The 21,696-nt window shown below is 45.8% G+C and overlaps 1 protein-coding gene across 1 annotated transcript in view; it reads right to left on the reverse strand.

Annotated features, from left to right (window-relative positions):
- The window catches only part of LOC147098016 (deoxycytidine kinase 2-like), a 272,453-nt gene that overhangs the window by 219,984 nt on the left and 30,773 nt on the right, over positions 1-21,696 (reverse strand). Inside the window, exons 3-5 of the mRNA XM_085971209.1 lie at positions 20,168-20,361; positions 17,236-17,383; positions 3,623-3,738 (exon numbers count right to left, since the gene is read on the reverse strand). Of these exons, the coding sequence (XP_085827335.1) occupies positions 3,623-3,738; positions 17,236-17,383; positions 20,168-20,361 (458 nt within the window). The remainder of the gene's footprint in view (positions 1-3,622; positions 3,739-17,235; positions 17,384-20,167; positions 20,362-21,696) is intronic.

Raw genomic sequence — 21,696 nt, forward strand, 5'->3', positions numbered from 1 at the left:
GGAAGAATGAGGAGAGGCGATAGAAACTAAATGGTACAATTTTAAAGGGGGTGCAGGAACAGACAGACCTGGGGGTGTCTGTACACAAATCTTTGAAGGTGACAGGACAAGTTGAGAAGGCTGTTAAAAAAGCATACGGGATCCTTGGCGTTATTAATAGAAAAACAGAGTACAAAAGCAAGGAAGTTATGGTAAACCTTATAAACACTGGTTAGGCCCCAGCTGGAGTATTGTGTCCAATTCTGGGCACCACACTTTAGGAAGGATGTGAAGGCTTTGGAGAGGGTGCAGAGGAGATTTACTAGAATGGTACCAGGGAAGAGGGACTTCAGTTATGTGGAGTGACTGGAGAAGCTGGGATTGTTTTCCTTAGAGCAGAGAAGGTTCAGAGGAGAAACTGTTTCCAATGGCAGAAGGGTGGATAACCAGAGGAGGTAACTGGCAAATGAACCAGAGGCCACATGTGGAAACACTGATTTACGCAGCGAGTTGATGCGATCTGGAATGCACTGCCTGAAAGGGTGGTGGGGAAGCAGATTTTGTAACAACATTCAAAAGAGAATTGGATAAATTACAGGGCTATATGGGGAAAGAGCAGGGGAGTGAGATTAATTGGATAGCTCTACCAAAGAGCTGGCACAGGAACAATGGGCCGAATGACCTCCTTCTGTGCTGCATCATTCGATGATTCTGCCTTTTAAGAACATAAGAAATAGGAGCAGGAGTAGGCCAATCGGCCCCTCGAGCCTGCTCCACCATTCAATAAGATCATGGCTGATCTGATCCTAACCTCAAATCTTCTACCCCTCTCCATCCACCCGAACCCATGTGTTCTCCCGGGAGAGGCGAAAAACCAGATAAAAAACCCAATGGCCAATTTGGGAGGAAACATCTGGGAAATTCCTCTCCGACCCATCTAGGCGATCGAAACTCGACCAGGAGATCACTCTGTCCCTATATTTTCTACAGTACTTACCTTCTGTAACGGCGATCTCCACCCAGCCAGGAACAGGAATAAAACCATCTCCTGAAATCTAACACAGAATTAGAACACAAGAAGTAGGAGCAGAACCAGGCTACACGGCCCCTGGGCCCACTCCACTACCCACAGGGCCATGACCATTCTGAACCTAGACTCATGTCCAATTTCCTGCCTGCTCCCCGTAACCCTTAATTCCCTTTACTTCTAAGAAACTATCTATTTCTGTTTTAAATTTATTTAATGATGTAGCTTCCACAGCTTTCTGGGGCAGCAAATTCCACAAACCTACCACCCTCTGAGTGAAGAAGTTTCTCCTCATCTCAGTTTTGAAAGAGCAGCCCCTTATTCTAAGATTATGCCCCTTAGTTCTAGTTTCACCCATCATTGGGAACATCCTCACCGCATCCACCCGATCAAGCCCCTTCACAATCTTATATGTTTCAATAAGATCGCCTCTCATTCTTCTGAACTCCAATGAGTAGAGTCCCAATCTACTCAACCTCTCCTCATATGACCACCCCCTCATCCCCGGGATTAACCGAGTGAACCTTCTTTGTACTGACTCGAGAGCAAGTATGTCTTTTCTTAAGTATGGACACCAAAACTGTATGCAGTATTCCAGGTGCGGTCTCACCAATACCTTGTACAACTGCAGCAATACCTCCCTGTTTTTATATTCTATCCCCCTAGCAATAAAAGCCAACATTCCATTGGCCTTCTTGATCACTTGCTGCACCTGCATACTAACTTTTTGAGTTTCGTGCACCAGGACCCCCAGATCCCTTTGTACTACAGTACTTTCCAGTTTCTTGCCATTAAGATAATAACTTGCTCTATGATTTTTCCTGCCAAAGTGCATAACCTCACACTTTCCAGTATTGTATTCCATCTGCCAAATCTCTGCCCACTTACTTAGCCTGTCTATGTCCCTTTGCAGGTTTTTTATGTCCTCCTCACTCACTACTTTCCGTCCCATCTTTGTATCATCTGCAAACTTTGATATGTTACACTCGGTCCCCTCCTCCAAATCGTTAATATAGATTGTAAAGAGTTGGGGACCCAGCACTGACCCCTGCGGAACACCACTAGTTACTGATTGCCAGTCTGAGAACGAACCATTTATCCCAACTCTCTGCTTTCTGTTAGAGAGCCAATCCTCCACCCACGCCAGAATATTACCCCCAATCCCGTGACTTTTTATCTTGAGCAATAATCTTGTGTGTGGCACCTTGTCAAATGCCTTTTGGAAGTCTAAATACACTACGTCCACTGGATCCCCTTTGTCCATGCTGTATGTTACTTCCTCAAAGAACTCAAGCAAATTTGTCAAACAGGACTTCCCCTTCATGAAACCATGCTGAGTTTGTCCAATTAAATTATGTTTATCCAAATGTCCCGTTACTGTCTCCTTAATAATGGACTCTAACATTTTACCAACCACAGAGGTTAGGCTAACAGGTCTATAGTTTCCAGCCTTCTGCCTACTACCCTTTTTAAATAAGGGTGTTACATTAGCAGTTTTCCAATCTGCCGGGACCTTTGCTGAGTCCAGGGAGTTTTGGAAAATTATTACCAATGCATCCACAATCCCTACTGCCACTTCCCTCAAGACCCTAGGATGTAAGCCATCAGGTCCAGGGGATTTATCCACCTTGAGTCCCATTATTTTACCGAGTACCACTTCCTTAGTGATTTTAATCGCATTTAGCTCCTCCCCCCCTCGAGCCCCCTGTTTGTCCAGTGTTGGGATATTTTTAGTGTCCTCTACCGTAAAGACTGATACAAAATATTTGTTCAGGGTTTTTGCCATCTCCATGTTTCCCACCATTAATTTCCCGGTCTCATCCTCTAAGGGACCAACATTTACTTTAGCCCCCCTTTTTCTTTTTATATAACTATAGAAATTTTTGCTATCTGTTTTTATATTTTTTGCTAATTTACTTTCATAATCTATCTTCCCTTTCTTAATCAATCTTTTAATTATTTTTTGCTGTCCTTTAAAGACTTCCCAGTCTTCTATCCTCCCACTAGATTTGGCTACCTTATATGATCTTGTTTTTAGTCGGATACTTTCCTTAATTACTTTACTTAGCCACGGATGGCTATCTTTTCTTTTACACCCTTTTTTCCTCAGTGGAATATATATTTTTTGGAAGTTGTAAAATAACTCCTTAAATGTACACCACTGATCATGTACCGTCTTACCCTTTAATCTATTTTCCCAGTCCACTCTAATCAATTCCGCTCTCATACCTTCATAGTCTCCTTTATTCAAGCTCAGCACGCTTGTTTGAGATCCAACCTTCTCCCCCTCTAATTGAATATGGAATTCAACCATGTTATGGTCACTCATTCCAAGGGGATCCTTTACTAGGACATTTTTAATTAATCCTGTCTCATTACACAGGATTAATTATTACGGAGGCCTGGGCATTAAGTCACCTTTCTGCAGACTTAGTTGTGGTATGGTGCCTGAAGAGAGGCAAGGCAGAAACACAGTAACAAAAGGGCAGCAAGAATTAACTAAACACGAAGGAAAGAATCAGATGAGCACCCCATTAGGCCGCTGGCACTGGAGCTGACAATTTGTCATGAAATTGAAGCCCAAAGAACTGAAGAATTGGAATCAATTTCACTTACTCTGTGGAGTGTTTCACGAGCCAGTTCTCATGTCGAGAATGCAGCTGCTTTAGGTAGTCCAGCTGAACTGCCTTTTCTTCATCTCTCCCTCTTCGTTGAAGTCTTTCTAAACATTTCTGGGGGGAAAAAAAAACTAACGGTTCTCACAAAACCTTTTAGAGGCAGATCACACTTCAACCAACGTATTTAGGTGTCAGCTGTGGGCTCAGTGGGCAGCGCGCCTCGCCTCTGAGTCAGAAGGTTGTGGGTTCAAGTCCCCACTCCAGGGACTTGAGCCCATAAAGCTAGGCCGACGCTCCCAGTGCAGTGCTGAGGGAGTGCCGCACTGTCGGAGGTGCCGTCTTTCGGATGAGACGTTAAACCGAGGCCCCGTCTGCCCCCTCAGGTGAACGTAGAAGATCCCGCGGCACTATTTCGAAGAAGAACAGCAGGGGGAGTTATCCCCGGTGTTCTGGCCAATATTTATCCCTCAACCAACATAACTGAAATAGATTATCTGGTCCTTATCACATTGCTGTTTGTGGGAGCTTGCTGAGTGCAAATTGGCTGCTGTGTTTCTTACATTACAACAGTGGCTCCACTTCAATAGTACTTCATTAGCTGGAAAGCGATTTGAGATGTCCGGTGGTCGTGAAAGGCGCTGTATAAATGCAAGTCTTTCTTTCTTTAGCCCATCACTGATCCAAGTTAAATACAGTAACAATTCCCTTTGGTCAAAGGTTACATCATTTAAAGGGACTAAATTATACAAAAAAGTCCTTTCAGGAAAAATACCCATTGTAACTATGGGCAAATGTGAGCAGAACCCAAGTCAACACGACAAATGGCAATTTGATCCACCAAAGCTTGTGCCCATAGTACTCTAGCTCCCTCGGCCTTGCATCCATCTGTGTTTTGAATGCCCTAAAGTCTGCATTTCTACTACTTTCCTAGTGGATTAATCCAGGCACTTATCACCCGAAGGAGTTTTCTTATTTGTTCTTGGGATGGGTGTAATATTGGCACAAATCCATTTACAGGAAACTTTGTGCTATCCGGCACCGACGGGACCGAGCTGTTGCCGTTCCCTCAAAACTGCCGGACACACCAGCGTTAATGTTGAAGCATACGGAGCTTTTCATCTTCGTATCTGACAACACTGTTGCTTAGCAACAGCTTCTAAACAGTCGGCCCGTACCTTGGAAGCGTCTCTCTGAAGCTGTTGCTAAGCTACGGAGACTTTGCAGAGCCTGACTGTTGGAAAAAAAAGCCACGAGAAGAAAAAAAACCTAACAAAACGGCTCCTGATTTTTGCCGCTGGCTCGAGCTTGCCGGACATTTAGCCTCCGGATAACACAAAGTTTCCTGTATTGCCCACCTCTACAAGTGAATGGATTGCCAGGCCACTACAAAAAAGGTGTTAACAGTCAACTATGTAGTGTGCCCCTGGAGTCACATTTAGGCCAGAACAGGTGTTGGGTGGCTGTTTCTCTGTCCTGAAGGACATCATTGAATCAGTTTGGTTCTTACAACAATCCAGCAGTTTTCAATGCCATTTTTTTATTCTGGTGCCAACTGACAAATTAGCAAATTTATTGATTTCACAATTTGCCGTGGTGGGATTTGAACTCATAACCTCTGGATTGCTCGTCCAATAACATAACTGTTAAACATAACCTGGCATGAAGGCGTTCCTTCTGATGTCAGCATCCCAGCTGAAATCTCATGGCCAGTCGAGAGTTCTGCACGTGTTTATACAATTAAGGCACAGCCCCCACTTCTGGTTGTTAAATTTGACACGTTTTGAGAGCATGGGTGGGAATTCCTGTTTTCCCAAAACATTTAAAACAACTCTGTCAATTTAGAATATGCCCGGGCCCCTTGAGCTGTCTTTAAACCAGGTCTGACACCACACTGAATCTGTCACTGGAGAAGATACCATTTATGTGCTCTGGAGCCAGATTACATCCCATTTTTGTGCAGCCATGAAGTGAACGTTTGATGCAATATTCAGGATTTACGTTACCTGCAACTATTGTTTCTCTGAACTGTAGAGACTGATGTTTAGCCCTACCTTGGAATTGTATCCCATTTACACTTGGAATCATCTTTGTTGCTCTTCTCTACCACACTGTTGTTCACAAATTCCTCTTTCAGCATGACAATGCTGGAACTGTATAAAACACTGGGCCCGATTTTCCGATCGGAGGCTTCCTGGGTGCGGATGCCTCCGAGCGGGAAACATCTACGCACTCACCTGCTGGCTCCGTAGGTCCCGACACTTGCGATCCTCGGCCTCTCCTGGTCCGCGCGGGCAGAGGCCCAGGTATCCCAGGGGCGCAGGCGGTTCGCAAGCATCCCTGGGATCACGTGGGCCATGGGGAGCCAATCAAAGAAGGGAATTCCTCTTCACACTTTTGACAGGTCCCTCCACACAGATCTGTCAAAAGTATGAATGGGGATCACTTAAAAAAGTTAACCGTTAAATAAATGTTAAAAAATCACGTATTTAAAATTAGTTAAAATCACATTAAATTAAATATTTTAAACAAAAATGTAATTTTTTGAAAAAAAATTACGTTTTTTACAGGGCTAAAAATAAAGTTACCTCTTTTAAAAGTATTTTTAAATTATAAATGAGTGACAAAAATGTATTTTTAAATTTTTTAAAACTCTTATGCTGGTAAAAGCAGGCCTTACGTTTGCTTTTACCAGGCGTAAGATTTTAAAGGTTTTCAGCATGCGGAGGTTGTGCAGAAAGTGGAACTCTCCCCCCGCAGAGGCCCTTCTCCCGGGTTTTAGCACACGCGTTTCGTTTCGTACACACCTCATACACACCCGTGGGGGTCGGAAAATCCGGCCCACTAGTTAGGCCACTGCTAGAGTACTGCATACAGTTCTGGTCACCACATTACAGGATGGATGTGATTGCACTAGAGAGGTGTAAGAAATCGTGAATTAGAAGAAATAACTCGAGACAAAAAAGTCTCTTCAGACTGGTGTTAGAATAACTAGATGGACGCTTAGAATTTGTTGATGTTCTTGGTTCCCTGCGGATGTTCTAACATTCTGCACCGTGGCGGTGACCTTGTTTCCAGACTAGCCATCTGCTGTGTGTCTGCTGGACTGTATCTTTGATAACCTACCCTAGGCCCACCCCTAAAAAGAGTAGAAGAGATATCTAAAGAGCTTTTAGCGCAGTCGGTGAAGGGAAGGGAAGGGAAGAGCTGAAGGCACACGCCAGCCGTCGATCGGGACTGATACCAGCTGGCTGTCGCGGTCGTATGTCCACTGTGTCTATCTTGATTGCGTGTTGTACTTAACTTGAACTGCCGCTCCTGAATAAAATGCCTTACAACTCCTTTGGGTAATCTGTGTGTGACCTTCGATCCAAATCTTAGAGGGTACAGAGGAGATTTACAAGGATGTTGCCTGGGCTGGGGAATTTTAGCTATGAGGAAAGATTGGATAGGCTGGGGTTGTTTTCTTTGGAACAGAGGAGGCTGAGGGGAGACTTAATTGAGGTGTATAAAATTATGAGGGGCCTAGATAGAGTGGATAGGAATGATCTATTTCCCTTAGCAGAGAGGTCAATAACCAGGGGGCAGAGATTTAAAGTAATTGGTAGAAGGATTAGAGGGGAGTTGAGGAGAATATTTTTCACCCAGAGGGTGGTGGGGGTCTGGAACTCACTGCCTGAAAGGGTGGTAGAGGCAGAAACCCTCAGCACATTTAAAAAAGTACTTGGATATGCACTTGAAGTGCTGTAACCTGCAAGGCTGCGGACCAAGAGCTGGAAAGTGGGATTAGGCTGGATAGCTCTTTGCCGGCCGGCACAGACATGATGGGCCGAATGGCCTCCTTCTGTACCGTAAATTTCTATGATTCTATGAGTGGCAATAGTACACAGTACTCCAAGCACTGGCCCGACTAGTGCATTGTACAGGTTGAGCTTGATCTCAGTAGATTTGTATCCCACTATTATGAATATACATCTGAGCATTTCATTAGCTTTTTTTTTAAACTGTCTCACCACATTGTTTCTTGAGCATTGATAGAAATGACTCCACTGGCACCTCCAGGTTCCTCCCTTGTGCTGATTCTATTCCATTAGCATCATGCTTACGTCACACATCATTCTGTTCAACGTGAAACACTTTGCATTTGCAAGTATTAAGTTTCAGTTCCAGTCATTTGCATAAATTATCCAAATCTTTCTGCAAATATCTAGTTGTAGTCTCAGTTTTTTTTTTAAACATGTTGCCTACTTTAGTGTCATCCACAAATTTGATGCCATTGCTGTTTGTGTCAGAGTCTGGCTCATTTATATAGAAACATAGAAAAATAGGAGCAGGAGTTGGCTATTCGGCCCTTCGAGCCTGCTCCGCCATTCAATATGATCATGGCTGATCCTCTATCTCAATACCATATTCCCGCTCTCTCCCCATACCCCTTGATGCCTTTTGTGTCTAGAAATCATTCTATCTCCTTCTTAAATATATTCAGTGACTTGGTCTCCACAGCCTTCTGCGGTAGAGAATTCCACAGGTTCACCACCCTTGAGTGAACAAATTTCTCCTCATCTCAGTCCTAAATGTCCTACCCCGTATCCTGAGACTGTTACCCCTCATTCTAGACGACCCCCAGCCAGGGCAAACATCCTTCCTGCATCCAGTCTGTCTTGCCCTGTCAGAATTTTATACATTTCAATGAGATTCCCCTCTCATTCTTCTAAATTCTAATGAATACAGGCCCAGTCGACCCAATCTCTCCTCATATGACAGTCCTGCCATCCCAGGAATCAGTCTGGTGAACCTTCGCTGCATTCCCTCCGTAGCAAGTATATCCTTTCTTAGGTAAGGAGACCAAAACTGCACACAGTAGTCCAGGTGTGGTCTCACCAAGGCCCTGTATAACTGTAGTAAGACATCCTTGCTCCTGTACTCAAATCCTCTTGCAATAAGCAAGCAGCAGCAAAGGGTAATGCACCGTGCACTGATCCCTGCAAAAACATCACTAAACACCTTCCCCCCTCTGCAAGAAAAACACCTCACTCTACTCTGGCTTCCCTATCTTTTCGTCAACTTTTGCATTCAGTCCCGTACTTTCAGCTTAATTAAAATCTTTTGTACAGAACTTTATCTAAAGCCTTCTGAAAGTCCAAGCAAAATATGCTGTAAGGAATTCTACAGTTCACTTTATCTGCAACATCCTCGAAGGAACTAAGGAAGTTTGTCTTAGAGTCATAATGGCACAGAAGGAGGCCATTCGGCCCACGGAGTCCGTGCCGGCTCTCTGTAGAGCAATCCAGTCAGTCCCATTCCCCCGCTCTATCCCCGTAGCCCTGCAAGTTTATTTCCCTCAAATGCCTATCCAGTCTCCCCTTGAAAACATTGAGTGTCTCCGCCTCCACCACTTCCGTCGGCAGCGAGTTCCAGGTCATCACCACTCGCTGTGTAAAAGGTTTTTCCTCACGTCCCCCCGTATCTCTTGCCCAAAACCTTAAATCTGTGTCCCCTAGTCCTTGTACCATCAACTAGTGGGAACAGCCTTTCCCCGTCTAGCCTATCCAAACGCGTCATAATCTAGTACACCTCTATCAAATCACCCCTCAACCTCCTTTGCTCTAATGAAAACAAATCCAGCTTCTCCAACCTGTCCTTGTAGCCAAGATCCCCCATCCCCGGAACCATTCTGGTAAATCTCCTCTGCACCCTCTCAAGGGCCTTCAATTCCTTCCTATTTGTCAGGCATTAATAGAAAGACTTGCATTTATATAGTGCCTTTCACAACCATTGGACGTCTCAAAGCGTTTACAGCCAATTAAGTACTTTTGAAGTGTAGTCACTGCTGTAATGTGGGAAACGCAGCAGCTAATTTGCACACAGCAAGCTCCCACAAACAGCAATGTGATAATGACCAGATAATCTGTTTTTAGTGATGCTGATTGAGGGATAAATATTAGCCCCAGGACACCGGGGAGAACTCCCCTGCTCTTCTTCAAAATAGTGCCGTGGGATCTTTTACGTCCACCTGAGAGAGCAGACGAGGCCTTGGTTTAACGTCTCATCCAAAAGACGGCACCTCCGACAGTGCAGCACTCCCTCAGCACTGCACTGGAGTGTCAGCCTAGCTTTATGTGCTCAAGTCTCTGGAGTGGGGCTCGCACCTTCTGACTCAGAGGCGAGAGTGCTCCCACTGAGCCACAGCTGAGACTCTCTTTTTTTAATCTATTTATTTCTATATAGGTACCCTTAATGGTTTCCATTCCATAGAATTCACAGCACAGAAAATACCCTGAGCAGATGTTTTTTTGAATAGTAACATTTTATTTTTCCTTAGAAGTTTGGCAACCCTTACAACATTTAAACAAACCAAGAGAACTTTCCACCAAACACTGATAACATCAGCTGGGCACTGGTCAGGATTGGAAGCAGGTGAATGTTATACCGATACATAACAGAGAGACAAATTCCGTCCAGGCAACTACAAACCTCTTAGCCTACCTCTGTACCAGGCAAACGCAGGAGACACTTGGAGCACTGTGCACAGTCCTGGTCTCCATGGGGCGATTTTCCCAATGGAGGCGGGTTCCGGTTTGGGTGGGTTCCAAACTCGCCTCCACTGAGAGGTGGGAAAAAATTGCGATTTTCCCCCCAATCGGCCAGTTGATTTCAGAGGTGTGGGTTGCCCTGGGCCAATTATTGTTTTGGGACTGAAACTCGCCTCTGCTGACGTCACTTATCCAGCCTCATTTAAGGGCTGCTTGCTGCCTTGGCTCATTCCACTGGATTTCTGTCGATGCTGCACCACCTCCAACATATTTTGAGAAACTACAATGGCCAATTCCAAGGCAAGGGCCTCCCCGAGGTTCTCAGATGAGGCGCTGGGAATGTTGGCTGAGGCCAGCAGGGAGGTGCTCTTCCCCTCATCTGGGAGGAAGAGGCCTCCCAAAGAAACCTATTACAAAAAGGATATAGAGGCACTGGAGAAGGGGCAAACAAGATTTACAAGGGATGGTGTCATGAATCTTGCCATTCATGTAGAAATGACTCATGAGATAACACTGGGCGGCCAGATGGTGGCGCCGTCCAAGGAAAGTATAAATACTCGGGTGTGGGCCCAGCTTGCTCAGGGCGTTTTTGTAACCAGGAACTAGTGATGTAACTAGAGCTCATGGTTGTAAAACAGTTGATTAAAACCTTGTTTTATACTCAAACCAAATGCTTAGTAGTTTTCTTACGTCAGATGGTATGCTGGTGTTTATGCTCCACAATGCCTCCACCCACCCTACTTCATCTAACCGTATCAGCATAATCTTCTATTCCTTTCTCCCTTGTACCTACCTAGCTTCCCCTTGAATGCATCTCTGCTATTCGCCTGAACTACTCCCTATGGTAGCGAGTTCCACATTCTCACTGCTCACTGAGTAAAGAAGTTTTTCCTGAATTCCTTGTTGGATTTATTCGCGACTGTCTTATATTTATGACCCCTAGTTTTAGATTCCCCCATAAGCAGAAACATTATCTCTACGTCTACCCTATCAAACCCCTTCATTATTTTAAAGGCCTCTATCAGGTCACCCCTCAGCCTTCTTTTTACAAAAGAAAAGAGCCCCAGCCTGTTCAGTCTTTCCCGACAGGTATAACCTCTCAGTTCTGGTATCATTCTACTCCAGTGCCTTTATGTCCTTTTTGTAATATGGAGACTGGAACTGTGAATAGTACTCCAAGTGTCTCCTGTCTTTGCCTGGTACAGAGGGTAGGCCAATAGGTCTGTATCTGGACTGAATTTAGAAACATAGAAAAATAGGAACAGGAGTAGGCCATTCGGCCCTTCGAGCCTGCTCCGCCATTCAATATGAGCATGGCTGATCCTCTATCTCAATACCATATTCCCGCTCTCTCCCCATACCCCTTGACGCCTTGTGTGTCTAGAAATCTATCTATCTCCTCCTTAAATATATTCAGTGACTTGGCCTCCACAGCCTTCTGTGGTAGAGAATGCCACAGGTTCACTACCCTCAGTGAAGAAATTTCTCCTCATCTCAGTCCTAAATGTCCCACCCCGTATCCTGAGACTGTGACCCCTCGTTCTAGACCCCCCCCCCCGCCCAAGCCAGGGGAAACATCCTCCCTGCATCCAGTCTCTCTAGCCCTGTCAGAATTTTATACGTTTCAATGAGAATTTGTCTCGGTTATGTATCAGTATAACACTCACCTGCTTCCAATCCCGACCAATGCCCAGCTGATGTTGTGGGTGCGTGGTGGAGTTTTGTTTAAATGTTGTACGAGTTGCAAAACTTCTAAGGAAAAAAAATCCGCTCATGGTATGCGCTGGAAATCAGTGGTGTCCAAAACGTACATGGTTATGCGGATAAAATTGTGACGCAAATAATGCTGTGTTTACATGATGGTATTAGAACTGGGAGACAAAAAGCTTCTTCAGACCAGTATCAGAATAATTAGATAAATGCTTAGAATCTGCTTGTGTTTTGGTTCTCTGTGGATGTTACAGCATTCTGTAGTGTGACAGTCATAAACAATCTTGCTTTCAAACTAATTATCTGCTGTTCTCCAGTTAGGATTTCAACTTTGTTTATGTATCTCTAATTGGACCAACTAAGGCCCAAAGCCTGCGTTTCTTCTATTATTACTAATAACCATGATATAATGCTGAGGTAGGAATTGGAGTTAGCTTAACAAAGCTGCTTGTGAAGATAATTAAAAGTTAATTAGTATAGAAAGACTTGGAATAAAAAGAACAACAGAAAAAGCTGGAAGCACTCAGCAGGCCAGGCAGCCTCCGTGGAGAGAGAAACAGAGTTAACGGGGTCGATGTTAACTCAGGTGCGGGGAATTGTCAGGTTCCCCGAATTTGGTGTTTCCCACACAAATCTAAATGGGTGTGTGAGATTGATGCAATTTTAACTCAATTGGCCAATTGATTTCCAACGTGTGGGAACCCTTGGCAAATGAGTATTTCCAGTCAGAAAGTCGCATAATATGACATCATTATTGCTGCTGCATTTAGGGTCTGCAACAAGCCTTGCTTCTTCTGCAGGCTGCCAACCTTTTGGCATTTGCTGATGCCATTCTGCTTCCAGCTCAGTGTAAGAGAAAGACCAAGGTCTGCACCCCGTTTTATGGGAACGTTGCCCTGCAGGCTTTAGTGGAGGGAGCAGGAGCTCACAAGGAGGTGCTCTTCCCTTCATCAGGGAGGAAGTTGCCTCCCCAGCAGACAAAGGCCGCGTGGCAGAGGAGATCAACTCCTTATCGGCTACTCGCAGAACCCAGATACAGTGCAGGAAGAGATTTCATGACCTTCAGCACACTGGAAAAGTGAGTATGAAGTTCCCATCACTCTCAATCTGATCTCCATTGCCTCTCCTTACCAGCACTCAGCTTTAGCAATCTCTTCCTCCACATCCCACTTGACACGGACATCCATGCACCCTTACCCATTCCCTCTCTCTCTATGCTCACATTCACCTAACTATTCGACTATGCATCCCTCACACTCCCTATCACTCTGATGCTATGAAAACAACTGACAACACACAGGGAGGGCCCTCGGTCTTGCCATCTCACTCCATCTTTGTCTCCTTCTAAGCATCTATGCAATGGATTCTCCACACTCACTCCTTCATTCTCACTCAAACTCCACTTGTCTCCCTCATTGCTGGAAAAGAGAGCTCACAATAAAAGAGAACGAGCGAGGACAGGAGGAGGGCCACCATCCCCTGGGAGGATGCGGTCCTGGAGATCGTGGGACTGGAGGATGAGGCGCAAGTGGGGGACGGACAGACGGGTGCATCACAGCAAGCTGGTGACAGAATCGTTTTCCATCTCTCTCATTGACATTGCATGAGTCACTGATAATGATTCTGAAGCTCTAACAGATGGACCTATGATCATCTGCAATATGCAATGTGCGTGTAACCTTGACCTCACATCTCTAACTCTTTCCTTTACTCCCCCACAGGACCATCGAGAGCCCCCGTCCTCACTGTCCAGGAGGAAGAGCCTGAGCTTCCAGACTCCTCAGAAGAATCTGCAACCTCTGAGGGCGCAGCGTCAGCAGAATTCAGCGCACCCAGCACCAGTGCAGACACTCGCACCTCACTGGGACCTTCGGGACATAGAGTAGTGTTGTCACCTGGTGTATCACAGCTCACAAGTGAGCATCAGCAGATTGTGGAGACAGGGACAGCAGTGGAGAGTGCTAGTCGGAGGGCACAGGACTCTGCCAGCTCGGCTCAGCTGCATGTTGACCCTCTGCCTCTGGGTCCATCCATAAGATCAGTGGTGCTGGAACTCCAGGAACTGATGCAAGAGTCTCTGGCAGGTTTTGTCTCCAGGGTCGATGTGAGTGTGGAGCGAATGGAGGAGTCCATAGTGAACATGAGCAGAGCCTTTGAGGAGTCATTGGCACATGAACGCATCACCATGGAAAGGATGGCAACCTCCATGGAGGAGATAAGTCGCCAGGGTATGGAAAACATGGTGAGTGTTCATAATAGAATGACATCTCTTGAGGAGCGATGGGCATCTATTGAACAGAGAAACCAGACCTTCATGGAAGTCCTTCTGAGTAGGACTGCCAGTACAGATACGGGTCCCCGTGGCCCCCTGATGTGCAGCAAGGTGTTCTCCAGCCACCTCCAAGCGCTGGCCCCTTCTGGCCTGTGCAGCTTCAGGTGGGTGAGCAGCAGCCTGGCGCTCCTGTTGCTGCTGCTGTTGTTCCTGGTTCTGCTGGTGCCGCGGCTGGTGTTCAAGCTCATCTAATGCCCAGAAGAGAAGGAAATAAATGGCTCCCATGCTTCTGGTATATGCCTCCGTTGAGGAAGCGCTGAGTGAAGGTGTCGAGAGGGGTTTCCCAGGAGGTCACACTGGAGATGTGCGTGAGGCTCCAACCTTCCACAGGTGTGGTTAAGCCTGGTAAAAGTTGCCCCAGGCCTGAAACAACAAAGTCCTGCCACCTGCAAATGATGACTGATCAAATCTCCTCTTTAATGGCTGACCTGCAGCTGATAGTCAGCAAGCCAATAGTGCTCACGGCAGGTTTCACAGGCGTCATCCCCACCAGGCGTGTTTTACGTGGGAAAAGGGTTAAAAATGCAAGGGCCTGTTAAAATGGCATTATAAAGGCCAATTATTGCTGATTAAGGGCCTTAAAGACCAGTCCTGCCTGTTGGAGGCGGGACTAATTTGGGACCATCAGACACGCCTGGGTTAAAATGGCTCGGGGTCAGGAACCAGGCGGGGGGGGGGGGGGTCCCGACCCCAGTTTTTGCGATTTTAATCCCCCACACGCCTCAAAGCCCGCCTCACGGCTGAGTTAAAATCGACCCCAACATTTCAGGTCTGGGACCCTTCGTCAGAACTGGAAAAGGCTGGAGATGTATCAGATTTTAAGCAGATGCAGAGACAGGGAGAGGGGGAGGGGAGGAATTGAAAGAACATTCTGTGCTAGGGCAAGAGGCAGGAGAAATTAAATGTTGCAAATGGGGATTGGCAGAATCATCAACAGCCTGAAAAATGGGAGCAGGGGTTATAGTCTGAAATTGTTGAACTCAATGTTGAATCCAGAAGGCTGTAAAGTGCCTAATCGAAAGATGAGGTGCTGTTCCTCGAGCTTACGTTGAGCTTCGTTGGAACAGTGCAAGAGGCCGAGGGCAGAGAGGGAGTGGAGCGGAGGATTAAAGTGACAGGCGAGTTATTTCAGATTTCCAGCATCCGCAGTATTTTGCTATTGTAATAGAATAAAAGGAGTTATGGGGAGTTGAGGTATCCATCTCAGGATGGAGCAATTTGTTATATGAAAGTGAGATAACGACCGGCTGAAGTGGGACAGCTCTGGCTTGGGCCTCATGATTGAAAGGGGATAAGGGCAGGCCGAGTACCAATTGTACCAGGGAGGAGAGGGAGGGACCAGGGAGATAAGACACAAATTCCAAAGGAAGAACCTTTAGAAAGATTAAACAATAAGGCAAATTGGCTGAGATCATGAGGCCCCCTGTAGGGGAGGGCGTTCATCCAAAGATTGAGACAAAGAACTTGACGCCCCATTGGGTACTCAGGTGTTAGGGGAGCCTCTATAGGTTAAATGGTCCTGTCAATAACTTGGCCTCAGGCCTGCCCCTAAAAAAGGGAATAAAAGTAACACCCCGAGGGCTTGCACACACAGACGGTGGAGGGGAGAGCCAAACAGAAGTTGGGCTGGTCAAACGCTCTTTCGGGAGCGATCCCAGGCTCACCAACTCGGAGGTTCTAAACAAGGGGGAGAGAGGCCAGAAGCCAGAGAACTGTTCAATCACGCCAGCCGTCTGTCCAATCGGGACCAGTACCAGCTGCTTGTCACGGTCATATGATTTGCATGTTATATTCTGTCTTAAAACTCTGATTAAACACAATGGCCCAGAAATTCGGGTCGGGGGCTTCCCGCGGGTGCAAGCCCCCGATCTGCACTTACCTTGCGCGCCGGCCGTTGAGCTGTGGGCCCGCGTGGGATTCCGATCCTGGGCCTCCTCCAACTGCCAGCGCGCAGTGCTTGCGTATCCCAGGGGCGCAGTTAGTTCGATGCGTCCCCTGGGATCACGTGGGCCATGGAGAGCCAATCGGAGCAGGGAATCTCTATTCATAGATTTGACAGGAAGAGCTGTCAAATCTATGAATACAATTCAGCCCCGAAACATAACTAAAACTTCAAATAAATTTAAATTTTTTTTAAAAAATAACTATAAATTACATAAAATAACTTTTAAACAATAATTTAAATTTTTGAAAAAATTAATTACAGTTTCTAACGGGGCTAAAAATAAACTTACCTTTCTTTAAAGTATTTAGAAATAATAAACCTGTGGAAATTTTTTTTAAATTTTACTTAATTCACCACTTACCTTGTTAAAAGCAGGCCTTGCGACTGCTTTTTACAAGCGTAGCTCCTGGAGATTTACCCTCCCGGAGAAACCTGCAAAAAAACGGAAGTTCCAGGCGTACGCGCTGCCTCTCCGGCGCACGCGTTCGACCGGTGAACCCCTTCCTTTCAGGGGAACGGAAGTTCCGGTTTCCCGTGCATGCGCAGTGCATGCACGAAACCGGCACTTTCGTTGGGCCTACGCGTGAGTACCCAGCGCGTACTCACCCGTGGGGACCCGAAGTTCTGGTATACCCACCATATTGGTTTGCAGTCGATCCTGATTCTTTGCAAGACTAGAGATAAGCGACTGATTGGCTTAATCTCAACATATGTTTGAGTTGCAGCAGAATGCACCATAAACATCCACAACAATGAGCGTAAGGAAAGAGATTCAGCACAATATGTCCCAAGACGTCAGCCTCTCCTGAACAAAGTCACAGCTTTTAAAAGTAACTGAGGCTGACGACCACCTAGGAACCATTTGATCAAAGGGCCAAAATGTTAAAAACGTAGATCCGGAGGAACAAAGCTTCTCCGAAGAGCAAATCTTTCACCGGAAAATGTAATTTGGTTGAAAAATGGATTTGCCTGCATCACATTTCCTTTGCAGAAATGTGGGAAATGCCAAGACGTATCCTCCCCCAGTTCACAGCACCATTTCATTAGTGATACACTGTTTAGTGAGTGTTGTTAAACTTCAGCACACCGCTTACCTCAGGAGATGCTTGAAGGTAGATGATTCCTTCCAATGCTATTCGGTTGCCAAACTGATTGAGAAGGTAAGTGTGCCAGTCCTGGTAGATGGTCCATTCGATCTCATTCAAGCAACCCAATTCATAGAGGTTGGAAGCAAATATGTACCTGTATAAATAGTCACAAATATAGGCTAACTCAATTAAAGTTTTCCAATCCTTGAACAACTGGAGAGCTTTTGCAAATTTATCGGCCAATTTCTGGTAAAAATGGTGACGTAAGCAGACTAGAGCTATTGACTCGGAAATTGGTCTGAAGCTGGGGAGTAGGTGAACCTTGAAGGTTCCTCCATGCTTCAGTGACATTATTCGCTGAGTAGCTGAGCCATCCCGTTTGTAGAGGTTCAGGCTCAATCTCCTGTCTGTGTTAGCTGATTTAAGCCGGGGCAGGATTCGGGTTGCTACAAGTGGCCTCAATTGCCCCAAGGCCAGAGAGGGGAAAAGTCAACCACAATTCTATCTCTGGTTCAATATACAAGGGAAAATGCACATGTTGGATGCCGAGAGGACAGGTTCAGCTTAGACTGCAATGGCTCCCTGATTAAATAGTCTTCCAAATCAGTGTTGAGGCTCACATATGAGGAACAGCTACTTTGGTGAAGTATTAGAGGGCAATTGATGCCATGGAACCATACTTCATTAAAGGAGTTAATCATTTCAGGGGAGGAGAGTAAAATTGGCAAGGAAAAAAAACTGTAACCTCGCAGTCACTTCAATTTTTGATCTGGTCATTGCTGATGGTGATTTTTAGAAGTGTATTAATACGGAGTGTGTGATGTCAAAACTACGGGTTTATTTAGAAGCCCTCTGTAATTAATGCAATGGTGGAGTAAGTCGGCAGCTGCTGGGAGATGCCAGTCTTGACAATCTGATGGGGAGGAAGCACGAGGAGGTCAGTCCCGTCTTTCACAGGGAGAAACGACAGGACACGTCATTGCGACTCTGGCACCTCTCCCTGCAGAAAGATCAAGTGCAGCATTGCCAGAGAAACAGGAGTAGGTTACATGCTCCAATCTCCTCCTTCAATCTGGGGCACCTATAAAGAGGAGCAACAAACTAACTCGAATAAGGGAGAGAAAAAAAAGTCACAGAAAGAAATTCTGTGCAATTAATATTACACACAAAACCAGTAATTTTTTATTTTTTAACAGGATGTGGCCGTCGCTGACAAGGCCGGCATTTATTGCCCATCCCTAATTGCCCTCGAAAAGGTGGTGGTGAGCCGCCTTATACAACTGAGTGGCCATTTCAGAGGGCAGTTAAGAGTCAACCACATTGCTCTGGGTCTGGAGTCACATATAGGCCAGACCGGGTAAGGACAGCAGATTTCCTTCCCTAAAGGACATTAGTGAACCAGATGGGTTTTTACGACAATTCGGTAGTTCCATGGTCACCATTACTGATACTAGCTTTTAATTCCAGATTTATTCAATTAACTGAAAGTAAATTCCCCAGCTGCCGTGGTGGGATTTGAACTCGCGTCTCCAGATCATGAGTCCAAGCCTCTGGATTACTAGGCCAGTGACATAACCACTATGCTACCGTACCCGAGTTGACATATGTAATGAATAAGTCAAATGAATATTGTCAGAGACTGAGTGGTGCAGTTTCCTTTGACCTGTGGGACCCAAATGTTTGAATCTAGTCCATGCTGATAGAATGAAAGTATTCTATCTGCTGCTGCAAAATGAGTTAGAGACAGTGAGAACCTAGTCACAACCCAAAACGATCCATCATTAACCATTTCACACAGGATGATTAGAATCCAGAAATAGAAAGGCCACACTGGTGCAGTAAGGGGCGCTCCTCTGAAATTGCTCGTGATTGAAGTTCCACTACCTTCACCTCGATGAACACAAAAAACATGATCCGCAAGGATCAGTGCTTGGGCCTCAGCTATTCACAATCTACATCAATGATTTGGATGAAGGGACCAAATGTAATATATCCAAACTTGCTGATGATACAAAGCTAGGTGGGAATGTAAGTTGTGAGGAGGATGCAAGGAAGCTTCAAGGGGATAGAGATAGGCTAAGTGAGTGGGCAAGAACATGGCAAATGGAATATAATGTGGAGAAATGTGAAGTAGGAAAAATAGAAAAGCAGAGTATTTTTTAAATGGTGAGAGATTGGGAAATGTTAGTGCTCAGAGGGACCTGGGTGTCCTTGTACACAAATCACTGAAAGTTAACATGCAGGTACAGCAAGCAATTAGGAAAGCAAATGGTATGTTGGCCTTTATTACAAGAGGATTTGAGTATAAGAGTAAAGACGTCTTACTGCAATTATATAGGGCCCTGGTGAGACCACACCTGGAGTATTGTGTACAGTTTTGGTCTCCTTACCTGAGGAAGGATATACTTGCCATAGAGGGAGTGCAACGAAGGTTCACCAGACTGATTCCTGGGATGGGGGGATTGTCCTATGAGGAGAGATTGAGTAGACTAGGCCTATATTCTCTAGAGTTTAGAAGAATGAGAGGTGATCTCATTGAAACATACAAAATTATTACAGGGTTTGACAGGGTAGATGCAGGGAGGATGTTTCCCCTGGCTGGGGAGTCCAGAACCAGGGGTCACAGTCTCAGAATAAGGGGTCGGCCATTTAGGACTGAGATGAGGAGGCATTTCTTCACTCAGAGGGTGGTGAATCTTTGGAATTCTCTACCCCAGAGGGCTGTGGAGGCTCAATCGTTGAGTATATTCAAGACAGAGATCGATAGATTTTTGAATATTAAGGGAATCAAGGGATATGGGGATAGTGCAGGAAAGTGGAGTTCAGGTAGAAGATCAGCCATGATCTCATTGAATGGCGGAGCAGGCTCGATGGGCAAAATGGCCGACTCCAGCTCCGATTTCTTATGTCAGAGTCAACACTGTGGCCATGTAGTTACCTATCACTATAGACTGATCTTTCAAAAATCTGCACTGGCTCTTCTGCCTTCAGTAGTCTGGGGGATACCGGTGCCAAATGGGCCTTGATTCGGCTCATGCAGGAATAGGACTGGAAGGTGTAAGACCACCGGTGAGGGTCCTGATACAGCATCTGAAGTATGTTACCAACATTCTTTTGCGTGGACGACAGCTCCTGGGGAAGAACAAACAATTGTCACCAAAAACCGTGAATGCTGAAAACCAAGATACAACAACAACCACCACTTATATTTATATAGTGCCTTTAACAGGAGCATTAACAACAACAACAAAATTTGACACCGAGCCACATAAGGAGATGTTAGGGGAGATGGCCAAAAGCTTGGTCGAAGAGGTAGGTTTTAAGGAGAGTCTTAAAGGAGGAAAGAGAGGTAGTGAGGTGGAGAGGTTTAGGCAGGGAATTCCAGAGTTTGGGGCCGAAGCATCAGAAGGCACGTCCACCAATGGTTGAGCGATTATAAATCGGGGATGTTCAAAAGTCCAGAATAGGCGGAGCGCAGAGGTCTAGGGGGATTCCAGGGTTGGAGGAGATTACAGAGATAGGAAGGGGCGAGGGCCATGGAGGGGTTTGAAAACAAGGATGAGAATTTTGAAATCGAGGCGTTGCTTAACCGGGAACCGATGTAGGTCAGCGAGCACGGGGGTGATGGGTGAACGGGACTTGGTGCGAGTTAGCACACGGGCGGCAGAGGTTTGGATGACCTCAAGTTTATGGAGGGTAGAGAACTAGGAAGGCCGGCCAGGAGTGCGTTAGAATAGTCAAGTTTAGAGGAAACACTGCAAATTCACAGCAGTTCAGTCAGCAGCTGAAAGAGAACGACAGGTCAGAGGCTTAGGATAAGACAAATAGAACTAAAAGGATCTCATCTGAAACGTTAACCCATCTTTCTTTCAGGTGCTGACTGACTTCCGGTGTTTATCATTTTTATTGCAAACAACAATTTCCTTTTAACTTTGTTTGTTCAAAAACTGTAAAGAACAAAAAACAAATGTTGCAACCAACCTGTGCACAACACGGTCGCACGAACAGCAGCGAAATAAATAGCCACATAACTTTTTTTTTTTTTTAGTTGTGTTGGTTGAGGGATGAATGTTGGCCAGGCACCAGGAGAACTCCCCTGCTCTTCTTCAAAATAGAGCCGTGGGATCTTTTACGTCCAGCTGAGAGAGCACTTCAGACAGTGCAGCACTCCCTCAGTACTGCACTGGGGAGTCAACATAGATTTAAAAAAAATGTTTTATTCGTTCCTGGGATGTGGGCGTTGCTGGCAAGGCCAGCATTTATTGCCCATCCCCAATTGCCCTCGAGAAGGTGGTGGTGAGCCGCCTTCTTGAACTGCTGCAGTCCGTGTGGGGAAGGTGCTCCCACAGTGCTGTTAGGGAGGGAGTTCCAGGATTTTGACCCAGCGATGAAGGAATGGCGATATATTTCCAAGTCAGGATGGTGTGTGACTTGGGGAACTTGGACGTGGTGGTGTTCCCATGCGCC

The sequence above is a fragment of the Somniosus microcephalus genome, chromosome 30 (assembly GCF_052327205.1).
Source record: "Somniosus microcephalus isolate GS21.2 chromosome 30, FLI_Smic_1.0, whole genome shotgun sequence".
NCBI lineage: Eukaryota > Metazoa > Chordata > Chondrichthyes > Squaliformes > Somniosidae > Somniosus > Somniosus microcephalus.